This window comes from Falco naumanni, chromosome 10 (genome assembly GCF_017639655.2).
Source record: "Falco naumanni isolate bFalNau1 chromosome 10, bFalNau1.pat, whole genome shotgun sequence".
Lineage (NCBI taxonomy): Eukaryota > Metazoa > Chordata > Aves > Falconiformes > Falconidae > Falco > Falco naumanni.
Genome location: NC_054063.1, coordinates 8,473,794 through 8,495,193, shown reverse-complemented (window position 1 = coordinate 8,495,193; position 21,400 = coordinate 8,473,794). Strand labels below are relative to the sequence as shown.

Genomic DNA, 21,400 nt, shown 5'->3' with positions numbered 1-21,400 from the left:
TTCACTAACCTTATTTCCCTGGAGTGCAGGGCTGCCATCTCTCTTTCCACAGCAGGTGAGGAGCACAGGCCAAATACTGCCTATGGCTTCCAGTTGGCCTCTCCTAAACAAACAACTTCTGATCCCTAGGCCACCTCTCCACTGCTTTCAAATTCCCTCTTTGTAACTCCTTTCCTCACTTTGCTCTTTCTAAACCCTTTTACAGCCTGCATCTCCGAAACATTTCCCAAGTAGCCTGTTTTCCCTTCTCTGGTTGAGCTGCAGCTGTTCCCAGTTTGCTGCCTATTCAACACCTGCGCAGGGAATCAGGACTTAACACTTCACACATGGGGGTAACAGCCCCACCACAATTAGCTCTCTAATATGAAAGGACTAGCACAACTGTCTTTGCACAAAAGTACACCATGTGGGCAGGAAGGATGGATAGCAGCCTCAATATTTAGCACAGTGCAAAGAAGGTGAAACTGCACCCAAACTGAAGAGTTTTCCAGATACGAAATTGTTCAAATGAGTCCTGAAACCACCTATCTCATTTTAGAAAAGGAAAGCCAGACCCCCAAGCAGGTCTCAAAGAGCAGCTCCTCCAAGGATGAAGGAACAGAAGGCATCCTCACAACCACATGAAGTTGTATCAACACATTCAGTAGACTTAAGAAGTCCTCTCTGTTATAATCTTCCCATCCACAATCCTTCAAGGGATCACCCTTCCAACCTGAAAGTATAAAGCAAGTTTCCTAGTTACTTATATTGGGGAAGCAAAATCTCTGAAACCCAAAAGCCTAAGAGATGGGAGGGAGGAGGGAAGCAGCTGGATCCCACACAAAGGACTCCAAGCCAGAAACTGCAGTAGGTAGCGTGTTGCAATGCTCTCAGCCAACGATAAGAGAGAACAACAGGGAGGGAAAGCAAGCTTGCTCCCAGGGAAGCAACTCTCACCCATGAGAGGTTTACACTGCTCCCACCAAAACATAAACAGCAATGCTTCCATCACCCTTCTCTGTTCTTCACTTTGCAAAAACCCCCTCGCTTTATACATCATGGGCAAGCCATTTTGTAATTAAATGAAAGGATGCAATAGCAAGTGGTGAAGACTAAATACATAATCAAGCTTTATTATGAACTCAGGAAACATAAAAAGTAAATTGAAAGAAAAATACCTTTACTAGGTATCAGTATCATTTTGAGTACTATTCTAAAGAGTTATTTTCAGGTAGAAATTCTCAGCATTAAGACAACAACTACAAGTTTGTACAAAACCAAACGCTTTGCAAATCTGGAGTTGAGATTTAACATAAAAAACAGCCAGACGTAAGAACTTAAAAAGGCAGAGAAAGGTCACACTGAGAAAAAGCAAAACTGACCAAAACTGATACTGTGCATTTTCACTTTTGGAATTTTGTGTAAAAGGGTAAATGAGTAAAAGTGGATTTTCCCAGAAGCACAGAGAACCCAATGGAGGACCAGTGCAAACCAGAAAGGAGTGAATTCGACAGACAGCATTCCTCCACCGGCTGATTGCGTTACCTATGTGGTCTAAGGCAAAAGGTTAGAGTGAATACAGGCATTGTATACGATAAGAACAGAGCAGCCTTTCTTTGTCAGGCTCTGTAAGCTTTCTTTAAACAGTATTGCACAACTTAAGTCTTGCCGTAATCAGAGATGCAGACACAGACCCACCCTAAGAATTTTAAAAATAATCCAAGTAGAAGAGCAATACAGGTTAATCCTGGACATTAAGGATGGGAAGGAAAGCAAACAGCAGCAGCTATGAAATCTGGAAAACCTGTTTTAGGCTTGGAGCCAACTCTACAGCCTGTCTGCCAACAAACGGACACATTGCCATGACCCGGCATCAGCTACAGAAGGCAGCAAGAATCTGGGGGCTTGCTTGGTGGAGGGGGAGAACTGAGCAATGCCAGCGCCCCAGAGCTGGCAGGTCTGAAGCTGTTAACCACGGCAACAAATAAGGAGAAGTGAAACAGCTACCCTTAGGTAAGCCAGGCTGCGCCGTGGGGAATAAAATGACAAACCAGAGACACAGATTTGAGTCCCAGCTTTGACATTTATTAGTGGCTCTGACATTACACTCAAGGTAAACCTGGCACCATTAAGAAAGGACCTATCTTTAGCTTTTATAATCATGATCCCTGCCTCCCAGAACTGACAGAAAAAACAGGAAAGCAAGCAAGAAGACTGGCCCCTTTCTCATGGGAATATAGCATGCCAGGTAGGGCCTTGTCATCAGCAGTTCAGCAAAAACAGATACCGTACAGAGTGAAAATCTCCTGCTAAAAACTGAGTGATAAGGCAAAACCAAGCGGATTACTTTGATAGGGGAGTTATTGGAGTCCAGCAGTTATATCATAGTGGCATGTACATGAGACTTTTAATCCCTGACTGTTCAACAATTTGCAAATATTTATTAACAGGCACTCCAGTGCTAAACTGCAAACCCCTGGGATTTCTGTATACAGTTTTGCAAGAGATTATTTATGCCTACACCTCTGATCTTTCTGCTTCTTTCCCTCACCCCTCCCCTCTCGAAGTGGAGAATAATGGAGATACCAAAATCTTGCTTTAGGGCTAAAATACCTATTTGAGCATTGCCCATACTTGATCATGAACTTAAAAGTATAGATTTCTCTGGTATTATTCCTTTAACCATTTCAAGCAAGAGTGTTCAGATGGTGGTTGCCTTTGATCAGAAACGGACATCACCAGAAAAGTTCATACTTTCCCTTTTCATCAGGAGAGTGACATGAGACTGAAGAGTCTTGCAAGTCACAGTAAAACAAATCAGAGGGGAGAATTTTTTCTTAGAATCATACTGATATACTAACTGTGCAAAATTTTCATCACATTTAAGCAAGCACAGTGATTAAAGATCACATACATGCACTACTCATGAGTGAAGCAAGAACCTCAACAGCTCCAGTGCTGATACTGGAGCTAGTATCCCCAGCACCAGTCAGCCCACACAAGATCAAAATAAGCTTTTTACTGGGGGGCAAGCAGCACATCCCATTCAGTCCAGACTTTAAATGACAGACACGCATAGCCATCAATATCTAAAGTATCCTGTGGGAATCCTCACATGTGCACCCTGGAAGACAAAGAAAAGCACTCGAGGCTTACATTATTAAAAGGGGGGAATAAAAGTTTTATATTAAACAATTATTTTCTCTTAAGTCTCCAGAGAGTAGCAAACATTAACATAATCCAACTGGGACGTTAAGAAAACTGGTGTTAAACGGCTTAAGTTTTTCTTTCTTACCTCCTCAGGTACAATGATTAAAGGGTATTTGTCCTCTGATAAGAAGTTAAAAATAACCCACACTTTAAATGCATCTTCATCACTAATCAGCAAAGGACTTTTAGAGAGGCTCTTTTTAGCACAGAGAGTCCAGCACATCCTGTTGAATTCAACTTTGTCAAAGTTTCCTTGCACCTAAAACAAAGAAATCAAACAAAAAAAATTAATATGCACAAATGGCACAGAATAACAAACAGACAAAGTTTAACAGGCTAAATCATACAAAAAGCACCAAGAAAATTCTAGCTTGCAAGAAATGTCAAGGCCCAAAAAAAGCACTGTAGCAGCCTAGTCTGACTTCCTGCATGGGGTCAGCTAGGGAGTTTCTTCCAGCAAAATCGACATCCAACCTCCAGTTTCTGGTCATGTTAATAGCACCCTGACTTCATGTGAAGGAGGCTACACTGCATCCTGCCTTTCCTCTAGCACGTTAACTTCAGCTTCCAAACCGTCTTCATAACGTTCTTAGCTCCAACTGCCCTTCTATTGCACTGAGTTACTGAGTGGATATGCTAAAAGCGATACTGGAACAGCTGGGAAAGACCTTTAATGTGTTTTTCCATTTCAAGTTACTCAAACATAACTCTTATAGGATATTCATAAACATGTAATAATTTTTTTTCTTGACTGCTAATCCACTTAAAACTTTTCCTTTTTCTCAGACTTGCAAATGTTCACCTTATTGATTAAAAAAATTCCTTTTGTTTTCGTTATCCTTTATCATCCCTAGCAACTGTACATTACCCATCTGTGAATTATTTACATATGCAAAAGCTTTCATTTCCTTTATTTTCTTTTTAAACCCTCATTTATGCTAGAGATAGATCTATTTATCTCCCTACAGCTTAGCAATACTGTTTCTTTGCCAGCATGTAACTGATAAAGGCACCCTCTGCACTGTAATGGAAGTCCCTTGAGATTTCAGAAAACACGTCTAAGAAACATGTCATTACTCTTGTGGCAATGACACCAGTAACATTCAGTGACATTTTCTTATGATAGGTCAAACCATGCATCTTAGATGCTTCAGGCACACCACTGCAAACTGTATGATTTCCTACCCAGTCTGGTAAGTGGTCAAACAGTGGAGGGTGAGCCACTGTGGCTAAGTCAAAGACAGACTAAGGAAGTGGATGAACTGATGTGGGTGGATGAAAAAAGTAAAAAGGAGAAGGAAAAAAAAAAAAAAGACAGAAGTAAACAGGAAACTAACCCTATGCCAAGAAGCACTTTACATTACAGTTTCTAGGACTAAAAGCAAGACTGAAATAAAGCCAGAGACTCTGCATGCCTGCAGAGCAGGCCACCAATGTAAGTGACAATGCAAGAGGCCAGCTACAGGCCACACTTGTCCTTTGAAGAAGGTGACAGCTGACGGAGCTATAGCTGCTATAGCCACAAGCTCAGCATCCTGGTTGTTCACACAAGAAACACTGGTCTTGCATGAAACACCCCCTAAGCAAACGAACACCCTTTGGAAGAAGCGCTAAAGCCAGCTTTCCTTCTCTTCCCTTCCATCTGTAGGTGCCTCATCCCTTGGCTACTTCTGCCTGTGCCTTTTCCTGTCTGTCCTCTCCAACGTGCCCAGTTAACTTTGACTTCTAAAACAGCTTCACCCACCCAGACGATGAGCATTTCCACCTTGGAACTGCAGTTACCCTACTCCCGAGGAAGATGCCGACAGGGTGGGAAATCTCCTTTCCTCCAGCCACCAGCTGGCAAGTGCTCCAAGCACTACAAATACGGTGGGTTGCTCCATGGAGCTCACATCTGAGAGCACGGCAGCAATCAATGACCACAGGGTGAGAGGTGGAGAAAGGCGCAGGCCCGGGGTAAAGGAAAGTGCTCACCTACCAAAGTCAGACTGTGTGCGCCTCAGAAAACTCATGTCAAAACCGAGGTCACCCACAGCACATCACTGCCACCAGAATTAGGCAGCAGCCAAGCAGCAGGTTTCAGGACCATTTTGCTGCAGGGAACTAGACTGCGCTGTGCCAGTGGTCCCACTTTAGACGCTTAAGTCCTTTTTTCAAAATCCAGACTTGATCCTGAAATGGGGCCCACGTCATCCAGAGCAGGGGCACTGTTTAGGAGTTATTCAGGAACTTGAATAATCAGGTAAGCACACAAGCCCCAGCTCTTCAAATTAACTCTGATTCACATCTGTGTTTTTTTCTAAACAATCGGGCTGGCTGTTAAATAAAGGATATAATTACAAAATTGTTGTTCTGTGGATATTGGGAGTCAGGGATGGAACTAAACAGTTCTCTTTAATGAAGAATAAAAATTTTCCTCGGCAATTACATGTAGCAATGCCAACTATTCCTGGTTCCTACATTCTACAATTACATCCGCATGGGATGGGAGGGGAAGGAAGGTGAAAATCCCACAACTACACCCAAATTGCTTTAGAGATAACTTGATACTACAAAAGTCTTGGCTGTACTACTTTGGCTTCCTTGACTGGCGAGACTCCACTGTAAGTAGCTACACAGTAATTAATATGAATGAATAACATCTCTGGATTTATGGAAGATCATTTCTAAGCATAGTTTCAAAAACCAAAAATATCTGAACAGTTTCTAAAGCTATACTTTAACTTCTTTGTAAAAGTACTTCTTAGTTAAGAAACTCTAAAAGTAGAAACTTTTCAAACAGGAGGAACTGATGGAAAAAACAGTCATAAACCCATATACAATTGCTTTTTCATGACATGAACAAAACACACATTTATAAAAACAGTATGGATCAAAGGCTATCCTGGTATTCAAATTCAAAGAGAATTCCCCAAAACATCTTTCATTACAGTGAGACTGTACTATGAATCCTACACTGAAATTATCTTGATACAAAACTAAAATAAGAAATTTATGACACTCCACTGAAAAACTAAAATTTCAACTTTATTTGGCCAGAATACTCATCCTGCTTGCAACCTGTGTGAATATTATATAATTCCATTGTTTAATTAATAAACAAATCCTTGTACAAGAGATTTTTCCTGTGCACTAGTACATGCTTTTACCTGTACTTCATAATTCGTCCAAATTATTTGAAGTCACTATTTCAACCGAAAACTTCTACAGTACTCCATGCTATTAACTCTACAACAACTATCACTTTTATTTGTGAATCTGTCCAAATGATGAAACATGCAAATGAACTAACCCTTCCAACCTTAAAACTGCTTGAACTCATAGAGATAAAAACATGATCTATAAAAAACACCTATCTTCCCTTTCTAAGAAGCATCACAAAATAAAAGAAAAATGCAGCAAACCCCACACAATTTTCTAGATCTTTAACTCCAACTAATAGGCAAAGTAGAATTTACCATCATCATAATCTTACCAAATAACTCTAAAACATAGTAAGTTTTAAGTACCAGTGATTTGATCACTTCCAAAAATATAACAAGCATTGGTAGTGTAACTAGCACTCACTAAGTTCTCTAGAAGATGAGATGACCTGAAGTTTATAACTAAGTCCTCCTTTGTCTCCTGCCATTATGTCTTTTTCCTGCTATAAATAAGGCATGCCATAAAATACCACCATCACCACCACTGAAAAGGAAACATTTTCAATTGGTATTAATAGACACATTGTAATCAATGGAACATGCTAAAATACGGTTTTGAAACCAAGTAAAACAAATTTTGAAGATGATACATTGGCAAGCAGCAGCTCCCTCTTGAAAAGAACATTTACAGAACAAAACCAGATTTTGTTTCAGATGCAAGAAAATCCTAGATACATCTATCTGCAAAGTAACAAGCAGCACAATACTGGAAATTGTCAATTAGGCAATACTAATTATCAAACTGTTTATTCAAATTTCCTATTTGGATAAAGGAAATTAGTTGCAACCAATCTGCCTTATTAAACTACCAACTTGTTCCTTTCTTGATGATTCCTTGGTTCTGTGTAAAGAGGTTTTATTGCAGGGTAACACAAGGTAAGTCAGCACTAAAAAATACAAAAGCTTAGCATTTAAGAGTACAACAGACAAAGCCCTCACAATAAAATTGTAAGTCACAGTTACATGTCTGTTTTAAAAGAAATAGGATTCATTCTTTCACTATTTTAGCAAAGTTTTAAAGCAAAATATCTTGAACTTAAAAAACCCTCTCTTGAGCAGGTTGGTCTTGCGCAAATCAATTAATTCACCAAAAGTTGTACAACTGGAAATGGAGGGAACTTCGTATGTATTTGGGGGTATAAAGCACCAGTCCTTCTTCAGTAGCCTTGCTTACTAGCATAAATTAATAGCATTTGTTCTACAATCACCCCAACCAAAAGAACAGATTACCCCTTGAAAGAATGAAAAAAGAAGGGGTTTCTTGTCTGCTTTTTTAGCTTGTTTGTTTTAAACAAAGGAGACATGCTATGAACCAGTGACTTCATCCCACTGCATGTTGTCTTTTGGCACTGATGGAAGTAAAAGATGTCACAATCAAGATTTTTCCAGTCCAAAAAGATAGCCTTCTGTCTAAAGACTTTCACTGATTTTTAATAGTACATATCTAAAATGTTTACAAGCATTTAGTCAGGATTAAATAACATGAAGTTACAGGTAACTTAATCCTGTTACTTAACATTTTCATTTTTTAATTATAAGAAGCAGATCAGTGTATGAATAAAACAACCTATTTCCTTTCATGAGAATACAAGGTAGCTTGTCCTTTGCTTTTACCATGGGGTAAGATGGTGTCCCAGAGTAGCTAAACACTGTAAATTCACACCCACTTGTTTGTGTAGCCAGGTCTTTCATTTTCAAATTAGTGTTATTTAAATGCAATTGCTCCTCATTTCCATAACTACTCCTCTCATAAACACCCTTTAACAATAAAGCACATTTATATTTTAAAAAGCCTTCCATATCTATCTATCTCTCTTTTTTTTTTTTTAACTTAATGGCTTGCTACTGCCTACAAATAGTATTAACAAAAACCACTGTGGTTCAGACTCTACTACTGTAAACCTTTGGTCAAAACAACGGCCTTTTCTTTTTCCCCAAAATTTGTATACAAACGGGAGCTTAGACAGCCAACAGGAAGTGGAAATCAGATCACAAACTTCTTAGGGACAAAGCAAGAATCTTCAGCATCAACCAACCAAGGTATTAAGCAGGTACCTCTATGCATATTAATGGCCAACAACTCCCACACATAAAACAGGACACCATCACTGGGTATAAGAGAAATACAGACTAGAGAAGCAAAGGAGTTGCTAAAGTCCTCTCTAGGTATAAGAAGCTTCTACTGTTTCCAAGCTGCCAGACTACATCATATATATCACATTTTCCACCAGTACTAAATGTAGATTAAAGAAGCAGCAAAAATCAGCAAACCAGGCTAAGGAGTTTGCAAAACCTGCAATTGCTACATTGGACTTTTCAGCAGCACGTCAGTTCAGGACTTCTTAACATTATAAAAGAAAGCAAGTATCTATGGAACTGCAGCTACAACATCAAAGTTGGAGGGTTTCTGGGGTCTGCCCCCAAGTGTATGAGAAATCAGTGGTATTGAAGCTGCTATGTTTGCACTACTACCTGGGCTGGTTTTTACCATCTAGACCAGTAACTTAACAGAAGTTGTCAGAAAAAAAGCAGGAAGATACTTACACACACACACACACACTTTCAAACCCACTACCTACCTATCTTAGTACCGATGCAGAGGAGAGTAGGGGAAACCATGCTGGCTTTCCAGAGCTTCCCCCAAAACAAGGCACAACAGAAGACTGAAGAGTTCTCACACATGAAAGAACTTGCAAGACAAAACTACACATCCCTAATGTCACCTACTGTAACTATTTGGAGAGATCTATTTATTAAAATACCTTGTGAACAGACATTAAAGATACTTCTGCCCTTCCTGTTTGCAAAGGGGTCTATGAGAATATTTATAGCTGTAGCATAAAATGGGACAATGACACTTTCAAATAAATTCAGGTTGAGCTGCTTTATTAATATGAACTGGTTCTGCATGAACACAGCTTAGGCAATGACCCGATGTAACAGGAAATATAAACCAAGGAGAGAACAAAAAAAAAAGTAGAGAACAGCACATCCTTCTATTTTAGGGCACAGGTTCTCCAGAGTACTGTCCCATCACAACAAGCACGTCACCATGCCAGCATGCCTCCTGCAAGCAGAAGTCTACTCCAAAGGCACTCTAACCTGGTAAAGGGAAAAACCAGAACACAAGAACTCAAAACTTACCTTTTCCAAGATGAATTTGTTTAGATAAGGCATGTAACCCTGATTGGAAACTGGTCCTTCATCATCGTCCCTAAAGTGCTCTTCCAAGGCCACTGGATCGTGGGGAACATTTAAAACCGTGCACAAGTTGTGAGAAAGGACCTAAGGACAGAAGAGAAATCAGTGACTGCTGTTGGCCTTAAGCATGCTGCATTCCCTCCAGAGCGGACCGTGCAGCAGAACCATGCACAAAGTGATACTTTCACATCAGCACAAGTTCTACCGGGCGGATTTTTGTCAAAAACCAAAATATTACTAAAAAAGTTTACTCCAATGATTCAGTGGCTTCAGATAACTGCACGCCTACAGAAGCAATATGATCACAGATAGGTCTGTTCCTACAGAAGTGGAAACGGAGCTACAGAAGCCACCCTTTGTACACATACACTTACGCATTTGAAAACCAGGAGAGGCATACAGAAACACCAAAGTAATATTTACAGAGTGAAATTAGACAGCTACAGAAAACAACCACAAACACGTAGCCTTTGAAATTATATTTACTATCTAGTGAAAACGAGTAACGAAGAGAACAGCTCCATATGTACCTTTAGTTTACAAGAAATGACCACTCAGATTAAGGCATTAACTATAGATTTCTCTCATCCGCTTGCTTTCGGGTTGCTTCTCAACATTCACCCCATGTTTCAGTTGGCAAAGGAAATGTGATGTTATAGAAAAGGGAAGGGTTTAGGTGAGCTTCTCAAATTTTTATTTTAAAAAGGTCTTTGCATGAATTATGTCAAGAACTTAACACCCACCAGCACTCACATCTGTTCTTGAGAAATGACCTTCAAGAAGAAGCTACACACTTGATTAGTTTTAAGGAAGTACTGAATTATCGAAAACTAACTGGTAGCCGATGCATCTCAACTTCTTCAACTTAGGAGGAGTTTTGCACGCACAAACCAACACCTCAGGACCAAGAGCAGGAAGGCAGAGCCTGGGTAGCAGCGACTCCTGTGCCACCAGCGTTTTCCTAAGGCAGGCAAAGCACCATCCCTTTTGTTGTTCACACTGTCTCAGGCCAAGTCTGTCCTCTAGCATGCTGCCCACTGGGTCTTAAACACGCTGTCACTCAGGTCCCGTCTCCCCTTGACATGATGCAGAGTTGAGCCTGCAAAGACCATGTACTGGCTACAGGAACGGGGTTAAGGGTTTAACTTCACATGCCCAGGAACAGTCTGCACTGAAAAAATGTAACTAAGAACCAAAGGCAAAAAATACAGGTAAGACAAAATTAGGCAGAAGTAAAACAGGCTGCAACTTTGAAAGCCATGCTGCTTGTATTTTTTTTTAAATCAACAACTAGACAGGGCAGACTGCAACTGAAGTTTGGAATATGTTTTACTTGTTCGCTTTGCAGCATAAAATTAAACAAAACAGACCCAAATGATGCAAAGAGAAAGCAGTAAAAAAATGCGCAGAAAATTTATAAGCAGGTCTATTAAGGTGCGGTCGAGACAGGGTAGCTGCAAAACAAGAAGTGAAAGTCTGAAGTCGTCAAAGCCTAGGAAATCAAACCTATGCCACACACTTAAAACGTCTGGGCTTCCTCCCTCCTCCCCCACAAATAACGTACATTTACTTTTCTTATGTATAATAAGAAAATACGCAGAATCTAAGCGCTACTTAGCATAAAATCCTACCAAGATAGCCCAAGATGCAAGTTCAGTTCAGAGGAGAATTCCTCTCTACATACCCCCAAACTTACACTTCCTTTTACAAAAGCATACATTTCCATGAGAAATCCATATTTTCATTGCCGTATGCTAACATTAAACCACTGGAACTAACAAGGTGCTAAACTTTAAAAATAATAGCATTAACCATATCACAACAAAAGCTGTATTTCCCAAAGTAGCACAACAGTATTTAGAAGTTATCGCATTTCACACAACCCCACATCAACAGTATTTTCCCTTCAGTTCATCCTTATTAACCACCACATTAAATCAAGTATTTAAGTCCATGTGATTTACATATGGGGGGAAAAATACCATACTATCATGTGTGTTTCCCCTTCTATTTAAGGCTTCTGTTATTTATAGAAGACTGAGGGATTCTTGAATTTCTGAGAAACAAAGATGATCTCAGTTTTCCAACCAGCCTGTAGTCGCTAACACTACAAGTAAAAAAATATTCAGCTAATAAAAATTTTAAAAAAGCATAACTGATTTAAGCTTATTACTAAAATAACTTAAAAGCCTCAATAAAACACCTTCTTATCATGTCCTTTCTGCATGTTTCTCTTCTCCCTTTTTCAGCCTTATTGCTGGTTTGGGCTGTTGGAAATTTAGGTGTTTTCCTCATCAAACAACCAATTTACCAGGAAAGAATTCCACTTTCAATAACTTTCTAAGATCTGCCTTCTCTGCAATCTCTCCTGTACCCGGTGCTCTCTTTTCGTAACTCAGGAAATTCCTTGGTGCCTGCCAAAGCTTGCCATTCTCTAGCATGGCCAAGCGCCAGCTGAATTCTTTGGTTGTAGGGTAAGTCCACAAAACTCTGCACTGAGGTCTCATTTTGTTTTGTTTTGTTGTCACAGATCACATTATCTGGACCATAACATACTCTATTTTAATGATCAATTTAAAAAAAACAGTAAATCTAGCTGAGTACTACATTAACTGGGCTACAAAAAATCGCCTTGCCTTGCAGAAGCTCTGTCAACCATGAGGAAGTTTTGCACCGGTAAAGATTATTTCCCCCGTCCCCACAGGGTTGCTAGGCAGCTTTTTCCTTCATCACTTACTATGCTCTGGATGCCACATTTAACAATCTACCTTCATGCCAGAGCCAACTCCTGCCCCAGGCCAGAGACTCATCTGTGTGCTGCAGCAAATGGGTGCAGCGGTGGCCCCCAAACCGTCGCCCATGAGACGGTACAAGCGGTCTGCAATGGGTTCACAAAACCAGGGCACTCTGGGTGCAATCCTTCCATTTTCAATGCAAAGTTTGCTAAGAAAGATGCCTAGTGGTGCCTGGGGAATACTGAAGGTGGTCTGCTCTAAATAGAAATAACCAGATAAAACAAGCAAGCTGAACACCAAAGGTCCTTACAGACTCTGGATTTACTTTATTCATGGCCAGTCTCTCGCTGCTTTAGCTGGAGCGCAGATCTCGAGCCCAGCTCTACTCCACCATAGCTGTTTCCCTCCGAGCTCCCATTTTGCAAAACATTGATCTTCCAAAACTGTAAGCACGTGTTGAATTGTTACCATCTGAGTAGTTCCATTTAACCTTGTCCATAAGAGTGATCTGTGTTTCTAAAGGGAAAAGGAAGATCTGCTAGACTGCTTACTGCTCAGCAACAAAAACTTGGCCCAGCGATAGAAGGAGCATTAACAGGGCAGACTAATCCTACAGCGGCCATTGTCAGTTTCTTCAGTACTCTCTTCTCTCTCTTTTCCATCTTTCGGGGGAGTCTTTTCCCTCCCCCAGCTCTTTTTAAGATTTTAAAATGTTGGCATCACAGATCCCGACAGCTCCATTCAGTGGCTTTGTGTGAATTCATTCCAAGACATTCTTGGCTCATCTCTCCCTGACATCCATGTCAGCAGCTAGCCAGCCAAAATAAGGCTACTCACAAGTACTTTCCCTTTTCCTTTTTTGACCAGTGTGGAAACCAACATCATATATGCCCCCTGTCAAAGGCGTAAGTTCTTTCCAACCAGGGTATGTCTTAAGCATACAGTTTCTTGCATCACAGCATATCCAAGGTACAGCTTCCTTATCTGCTCGGCAGCAAATGCTCCATTCGGAGTCTCATTACTTAACACTGGGGCTGGGGCAGCAAGCTCTTTCCACGTTGGACAAGTGTCTTCAAGTCCAGCTTCCCAATGCTAGTGCCCTTCACCCACGTCACCTCTCCATTCCTTCCTTTGCCCCGCTCCTCCCCTGGGCACTCACAGACTCCTTGTCTTCATTTTCGACAACCTCACCCTTCCTCTTGCCTTCATTATCAGCACCCCTCGTTTGGCTCCCAAACACATACTGGTGCCAGCTTGCATCTTGCCCAGTTGCCAAGGGAGCTGCCTTTCTGCTCTGCGGCTCTCGGCCCTTAGCAAGAGCTCCCAGTAAACATCCTACATCTACTGGACCTGTCTTCTACACCTGCCTGGAAACCAGTTGACAAAACCTCATGGACAAGGGTTAAACAGGCTGCTGATCCACCAGCAGCTGCTCTTCTCGAGTGCAGGATCATGGCCCCGTCATTTCCTAGTGCCCCTCTTTTGGTCTACAAGCTGCCTTGGTCTGCCAGCTCTCCTGGAAGAGGGGCATCCATCCCCTTGCCGCTTACAGACACAAATCCTCACGGCTCCCTAGTACAGACGCTTCTGAGCCCCATTAATACCATCAGAGTACAACTCTCTCATAGTGAGTCATAATGACTAATTTCCTACCATCCTTCCAATGTCGTACAAAGTCAATTGTCCAGCTGGGGTCCTGCCCACTGGTCACAGGCTCTCAACCCTTCCAGTGCCTGGCTACATTGTTCGAGGTCTTCCTCTCAGTTCAGACTGTCTCTCTTGCCCTTGATTATACCATTCTTCCTCTTCCCATCAGCCCCTGACTTCCCATATAGTAAAAAGGCAAAACAAAGGTTAAGAGGTATAATCATCCTATAACATCCCAGATACAACTGAAGACCAGTTTAGGTTTTCTAGAGCCGACTGGTATCTTTGGTCGCCCCCATATTGCAGGCCCAAACAAGACCATATTTTCATGAGGTGGCCACCATCCACATTCTGCAGATATCATGCCAGGAATCCAAGGCTATGAAAATCCACCCCAATTTAGCATGCAAAACGGAACAAGAACAGCCAAATAACCCCAATGCCTAAGCAGAGACAAATCACAAAGCAATGTAAGGAAAAGCTTCCAGTGCAAAAAGTAATTAGTACGTATTCTTTCCACACTCCAGTCATACACACATAGTACAAGGAGTTTTGCCGGCTGCTAAGTGTAACTACATTTAAAACCACAGTGCTTCGAGATCCAGATGAAAATCAGACTGAATGTTGGCACATTACAGAAACTTTTAAAACAAGTCAATTTTAAAACTGCAGATTGCAAGAAAGATCAAAGTGGATTTAAATATAGGAAAGCAAGTATTTGCATGTAGCTCATGCTCAAACCACAACAGCAGCTATAATTGCATACACAGAACTTACACTGTAGCTTTGCTGTATCAGTGTTGGAAAGTGCTGAAACACCCTGACACAGTAATGACTGTGTCCATATTTAAAGGTGTGATTTAGGAATGGAATACACAAATGTTTCTGCTGATGTACAAAAAAGGGTAAGATCTGCAGCCAGCATAACAGTAGAAGTTCTGAGGATAACTGATTAGACAAGAAAAAAAAAAACCAGTGCATACTGGAAGCAGGTAATACTCAAAATTACAGAGCAATGATTTGGCTGTCTTCTCTCAGCAGCTCAGACCACATACAAAAGATACAAACATACAAAAGACATGCCATGAAATCCTTACTGTTCCAAGCAAGTCCTAGTTTTTCCTCCAAGTGTTTGCTATTTCTCCAGATTACAAAACAGACCCAATTTGTTCAGCTCCACCCCTTTAATCTACATATATTAAAAACAAATCTATGATGCAAGCCCTTCACAGTAGGGCCTCGCCTACATAACACACATTTATTTTTCTCATCGTGTTTAATGAAAATTATTTATTTTTATGGAAGCCTCAAAGATCACTTCTAGGTAGAAAAACTAGAAATCACTCTCTTTTTAACAACCACCACGTCATACTGAGGACCTCCTGTGCAACATGACCACAATACCTTATACTGGATTACACAACTCACAGATCCACTGTCAGTGAGCTTTCTTTTTGAGGAGGGAAGAGTTCAGCAAGTTACAACTCTGCATGCTCTTCTCAGAAAATAATTCCTTTTTTTCCTTTTTTTTTATTATAACCGGTGTTTCACTAAATCATTAAACATATTTTTTCTAATGCCACAGACCTCTACTAACCTGTTTTATCTCCAAGCCTCATCTCTCCATTTTATAAGGGTGCTGTATCTTCCTCATGGTAACGTGGATGAGAAATATTTCATTGTCAAATACTTTCTTAGTACAACATAGCCCTACATCAGACAGGAACTTCTGTTTTGCTGTCCTACCTACCCCTTCCACTGCACTGATGTGGCACTGCTACCGTAACATACACCTTTTCCCCCAAGCAGGACTATCAGTTTGACACCGCATTCATTCTACCCCTTCTCTCTCACAGACTGACAGAATGAACCATTGAAACTGTTTAGCAAGAGGGGACGTGTCATGACACGACAGGTAACTGTGCTTCAGTTTGGAAATATAACTGCTGTTTTAACCTACCTAGGTCTGTCAGTCATCTTAGAAAAGAAATTACGACACCTCCATTGGAACAAGCGGTACAGGCCCGCCAGCATCCCGGCTGCTTCTTTAGCTATTTAATATCCCCCCAGCCCCTGTGCAACGAACAACAGCTTCTCTGCTGACACGACAACACATGCTGCAGACACACCTCCCAGCTGAATGCACAGAGCACTCAAATCACAGAAGTGCACGCAAGGTGTGGCAATGTGACAGGAAGACAGGATTCCTTTAAAAAACAGGACAGTGAGAAAACAACACTCCACAACCGACTTCAGTTAATCCTGCAACACAAACACTTTCATGACACCACCCGTAAAAGACATGAGACCTGCACACACCTTCGGCTTGAGCTCACAGTCAGGTCTGGCCTCTTGCCTGACTCCTGCCCCACAGTCAGTTCTGGCAGTTAGGCTGTATCTCACAGCCTGACTGCCCTGAGCAAAAAAAAGGAGAAGAGGAACAGGCTGCTCAAAGCACATTGCATGCTGTGGATACTTACTACATAATGCCAAAACTTTTGTTTTTATTTTTTTATTATTATTGCGGTGATTTTGTTTGTAAAGTCCATTAGCTAACAACCACACTTAGAAACACCGCCTGCAGCACAGCCACCCTCTCTCTTGGAGTTAATCCCGCAAAGGGAACAAACTTCTGCTAACTGTTGTGGCCAAAGTAACTCCAGCACTCTGTACAAGGACCCACAGTCTCAAAAGTCAACAGGTGTTGCATTCTTATTAAAAATATTTATTTAGCCAGACTCCTGCTATTATTCCCAGGCCAAGACAGTCCCATAAAGCAGGGCCAAGATGGGATCAGATTCAGCAAGCTGCCTGAGGGCTCTTTTAAGAGCGCAAACATTACTTCAGCGTATAAGCTAAGGAAAGAATAGCACAGTTGGAGCCTCTTGACTAATTCTCCTGTTTATATCCAAATAAGAGAGCACTGTAGAACCTCACTCTCCCCTTGGCAAGCTCTGAATTTCACTTGGAAACAGCCAGCCCCTATAGATGGGACCTTGTGGCTACCCCACAAAAGCTTTTGGCCAGAAAGGGTACCAAGGACACGCAGTTGAAAGCGGACCAGAAGCACAAGAAGGGTTTGTGCGCCGACACCTCGGCGAAGATGAAAGCCTTGCCTGGGTAGAATGAAAAGAAGCCCCTTCAAGCACGAGGAAGGGACCACGCAAGCCTCCCGCTGGATGAGGGCACGGAGGAGCCAGAGCGGCGTGAGGAACGGCGGCCTCGACAGCCAAAACGCTACTGATAGCCCCAGGCGGGCCCCGGCAACAGGTGGCCGTGCCCCCATCATCAGCCCCGAGGCGGCCGCCTCAGGCCCCAGGCCCAGCACCACCGCGGCCGAGGCGAGCGGCGGGCACAGGCGGGACCCAGGTCCCGGCCACCGCCCCGCGCCGCCCCCCGCTCCTCGCCGCCCCCGGCCGGGCCGGGCCGCCCCGCTTGCCTTGAGCTGGGACTTGGAGACCTTCCCGCTGCGGTCGAGGTCGAGCGCGGTGAAGGCGTGCCAGATGGCCTTCAGCAGCTCCTCCTTGAGGCCCACCATGGCCTGCCCGCCGGCTGCCGCCGCTCCCGGGCCGCTCTGCCTTCGCCTTCGGCCTCGCCCGGCCCCGCCGCCGCCGCCGCGCCCGCCCCAGGGGCGGGTGCCCGGCCCTGCCCGGCTCCACAAGCACCGCCCCGGACCGCGCACGGCCCGCCTCAGCGGCCAGGCCGGGCCCTGAGGGGAGCGGGACCCCGGCCGCGGCCGCGCCGTCGGGTTGGCCCAGCAGGATCGGCTGGCGCCGGGAGAAGCGCGCTATCCCAGCCCCAGGAACCCCAACCCGCAGCTTGCGGGGAGGGCTGCGTGCAGCTGGGGGGAACGGAGCTCCATGTAAAAACGGCAGGCGGGGGCTAACCCGCCCCCCGCCGCAGCGGCACTGCCCGAGCCGGCGCGGCGGGACTGCCCGGGGGGGGAAAGGGGGGGGCGGGAAGGGAGGGGGGGGCGGGGCCCTCCCCTGCGCGGGCTCGGGGCGCGCGGCGGCGGGACGGGGCCCGTCCTGCCCCGGACACGGCTCACGGTCTGGTAACGGCAGCGTTTTAATAGAGTTTAAGCAGAACCCTGAAGATGGCGAATGCAAGAAACATTCCAAAAAAGTATTTAACTTTTCCCCAGCTTTATTCTTCGTGCAGCTGCACCATCGGAACAAAAACGGTACTTTGCAAGGAAACGGTGCCAGCAAGCAGGCTTTTGCACGAGGTGGTGCTGGTTCATGAACGCTCCCAGTAAGAAAAGCACTCCCGTTCAGAAGGATCAACACGGCTCCTCGGAGCTGATATTGTAACGGGAAAGACAGTGTAGCTGGGGCTGTGCAGCACCGACCAGGTGTTGATGGAGGTGCCGCATGTTGCACGCATCCTGCCCAAGGAAAAGTAGCACCACTTCGGTCATCCAAACTCTTACAGGATTTTTCTTACAACAAAACGACTCCATACACCATTGCTACTGCCAAGCAGAAAGGATGCTCACACCAGAACCTCTTGCTGCACCTTCAGATAAAGGTCCTGCGCAGGAGCTGCCCACAGACTCCTCTGGGACAACCAAGCCGGTCAGCCCATCTCACAGCCATGGGGGCTGCAGGTGGCCCCACATGGGGCACACACAGCCCCTCACCCCATGGCCACTGCAGGACACAGGGCTGAGGCCAGGCCAGCAGGGCAGCGCAGCCCAGCATGGGCTGAGCCAGCACAGATGTAACTTGGGTGCATCACTAACCTGCAAGGTACCGTGGTGTTCTGGTCAGGATCACCACAGACCAGCACTTAGCCAAGTCCGCTGTAGGAAGTACTTTTAGTTCTCCTACATGATAATTCTTAAAAGGAGTTTTCTACATGTGGGAAGCTGGAGAATGGAATCATCCACAGATTTCCAGTGATTTTTATTCTTTAGTGTCTTCTCTAGCTTACAGCAAGCAACAAAAATAATCTGGCAATGCAGAGACATCAGTCTCAGCAGGAGGTGCATAGTCCTTACTCACCAGGCACATCCTAGCAGCCTTCCCTCCCTCAGGTTTCTGAACCTTTTTCTCCCTAGTTTATTCAGGACTCTGGAATCCACCAACAATTATTTATGCTCTTTCCTCAAGATGCACGGTGTGAACTACACGATTAATATCAACAATTAGTTGGATTAAATTTCCTGATGAACCTGATTAGCCAACATTATAGCTGTTGGTATTACCAGAAACAGCTATCATCTTTAAATACATTAGCATTTCTCCAATTTGGCTGCAGCTATTCCACTTTAGAGGAAAGGAAACAACTTTTGTATGTGCAGCAACACTAACAAACTTACTTTATTCGGTAGCTGAGAAACCACAAGGTCACCAGTAAATACAGAACATCCCTATTAAAACGCATTAAAATATAGTTAGGTTCTGTGAAATGTACCTGAGGAAAAGCAATTAATATAGTTCACACGTGAATCTCCTCACAGCAGAGATTTAATTTCTGTTTTGAACAGAGTTCAAGGATTTTTTGGCAGCTCATTTTTATATAAAAACAAGAGTGGAAAAATGAAATTAAAACAAAATGCCCCACAAAGGAACTGTAAAAACACCCTGTATGCTTCTCTTCATTATTTGTGCTGGCTTGTTATTCCTGATGTAAATGACATGCTAAAATCCTTTGCCAGAACAGGACTTGTTTTCCACTCAGAATATAAATAGTTCCATTCAGTCAATAGGTTAACAGTTCACGCTTAAACTAAAATTAAAAAAATTAAAATTAGAAGTTTATATAAGGCTCAACTGCTCCAGCTTTTGGTAGGTTAACCAAAGGGATACTTACAAATTATGCATGAAACTAGTACATGATTTTATATATACATACTCATATTTAAAGTAGTTTTTATAGGACTGAACTAACTGAGCAAAAGCAGTTAAACTGGAAGTTCATATGCAGACATAAACTTGCTATTGAACAAAACCTTTGGTTTTTATGCTTACCCAAAATAGCTTTAACAAAGTTACAGGACTAACTGCATCCACACCCAAAGCGCAAGTTATTTTAAGCAACCCTTCTGTTTTAATATGCTACTCTGGATCTTTGCTTATCAAAGACTTGATATTCTAAAACTTCGAAGATAAGATTGATTTGTAATCTAAGAACATTAATTAACAGTGATCACACTGAACCATAAAGTCCTTGATAGCACTACATAAGCTCTGAATTGCTTGCACAGTACAGAAGTCAGTTCTGATGCAACTTAACATACTTCTGCTTTTCTTGAAAGCTACCAGAGATCTCAGCAACTTTATTTTAAATCTGTGCTTATTCTAATCTTGTCTGCTCACCACAGTTAAAAACCTGACTGATGGCGGTGAGGAGATGAGCGAGGGAAAACTGGCTCCGTCTCCGAGTGACTCACTCTCAGGAAGGAGCTTTAGTTAGACCCTGCTGGGGCTCAGCCTTAAGAGTCACTTTTTTCTCTTCCTCCTCCCTGCAGAAGCTTAATTACTCCTTGTTATCCAAATAATAAGTATTTGTCAGGGAGGTTCCAACCAGAGGAAAGATTACGCATTTGAACTATTACTAATTTTGGTTTATGCCACAGAGTCGGTTAAACTGCCATCAAGGAAAGAATCCAGACACATCAGCAACTCGAGTTTTCTGCTCATTGTTAGCCCAGAGAAAATCTTCCTGAGCCACTGTGGCTAGACCAGTCATTTTCATCCACCACAGGAAAACTAAATTGAAGTAAACACAGCAAGACCAGTAAGCCAACTTTGTAGCAAACTGTGTTTCCATTACCTGCCATTTCACAGTGATGTTTCAGTGGGAAATAAAACTAAAGCAAATGCCAGCGTTTGTGATCAGCGTGTTAGTTTCTGAACAGATTAGTCCCACCATAAAACACCTTAAGGAAGTATTGCGGGACAGTGTGAAAAAAAGTAAATATATTCAAAATTATACCGTAACCCAGTCCCTCAAGCCATTTGAGGAATTTGATTTTTTTATTATTTTTAAATACTTTAAAAAGTTTTCTCTCTGGCCTTATACATGCACCTCAAAGATTCTCATTGAAACTATGTAGAAACAAAGCATGAAGATTATTTATATAAGATAGGAAGCAGCATTAGATACTGAATCAGAACGGCAGCTCAGTCTCTCCTACCAAAAAAAAAAAAAAGTTAATTTTCCATTCACTTCTAAGACTTGTCAAACAAAGGCATCAGTTTGGATCAGCATGATTGCTCATATGTCACACTAAATATTGATGCTGAATATTAGAGGGAAGTCAAACTACTGGAGCAAAAGGAAGAACTATGAAACCAATTCTTAAGATATTTCAAGACTACCTAGAATCTCAGATAATTCTGAAGGGTATACAACCTCAGATCTCTGAACAACATGTTGAACAGTAATAAACGGCTTCCTGTTCAATTAGACACAGCA

At 42.7% G+C, this 21,400-nt stretch overlaps 1 protein-coding gene across 1 annotated transcript in view; it reads right to left on the bottom strand.

Annotated features, from left to right (window-relative positions):
* Window positions 1–17,882, bottom strand: part of SWAP70 (switching B cell complex subunit SWAP70) — a 41,047-nt gene extending 23,165 nt beyond the window's left edge. The window contains exons 1-3 of the mRNA XM_040608647.1: window positions 17,415–17,882; window positions 9,537–9,677; window positions 3,275–3,448 (exon numbers count right to left, since the gene is read on the bottom strand). Of these exons, the coding sequence (XP_040464581.1) occupies window positions 3,275–3,448; window positions 9,537–9,677; window positions 17,415–17,513 (414 nt within the window). The 5' untranslated portion in view covers window positions 17,514–17,882. The remainder of the gene's footprint in view (window positions 1–3,274; window positions 3,449–9,536; window positions 9,678–17,414) is intronic.
* Between the last annotated feature and the right edge of the window lie 3,518 nt (window positions 17,883–21,400).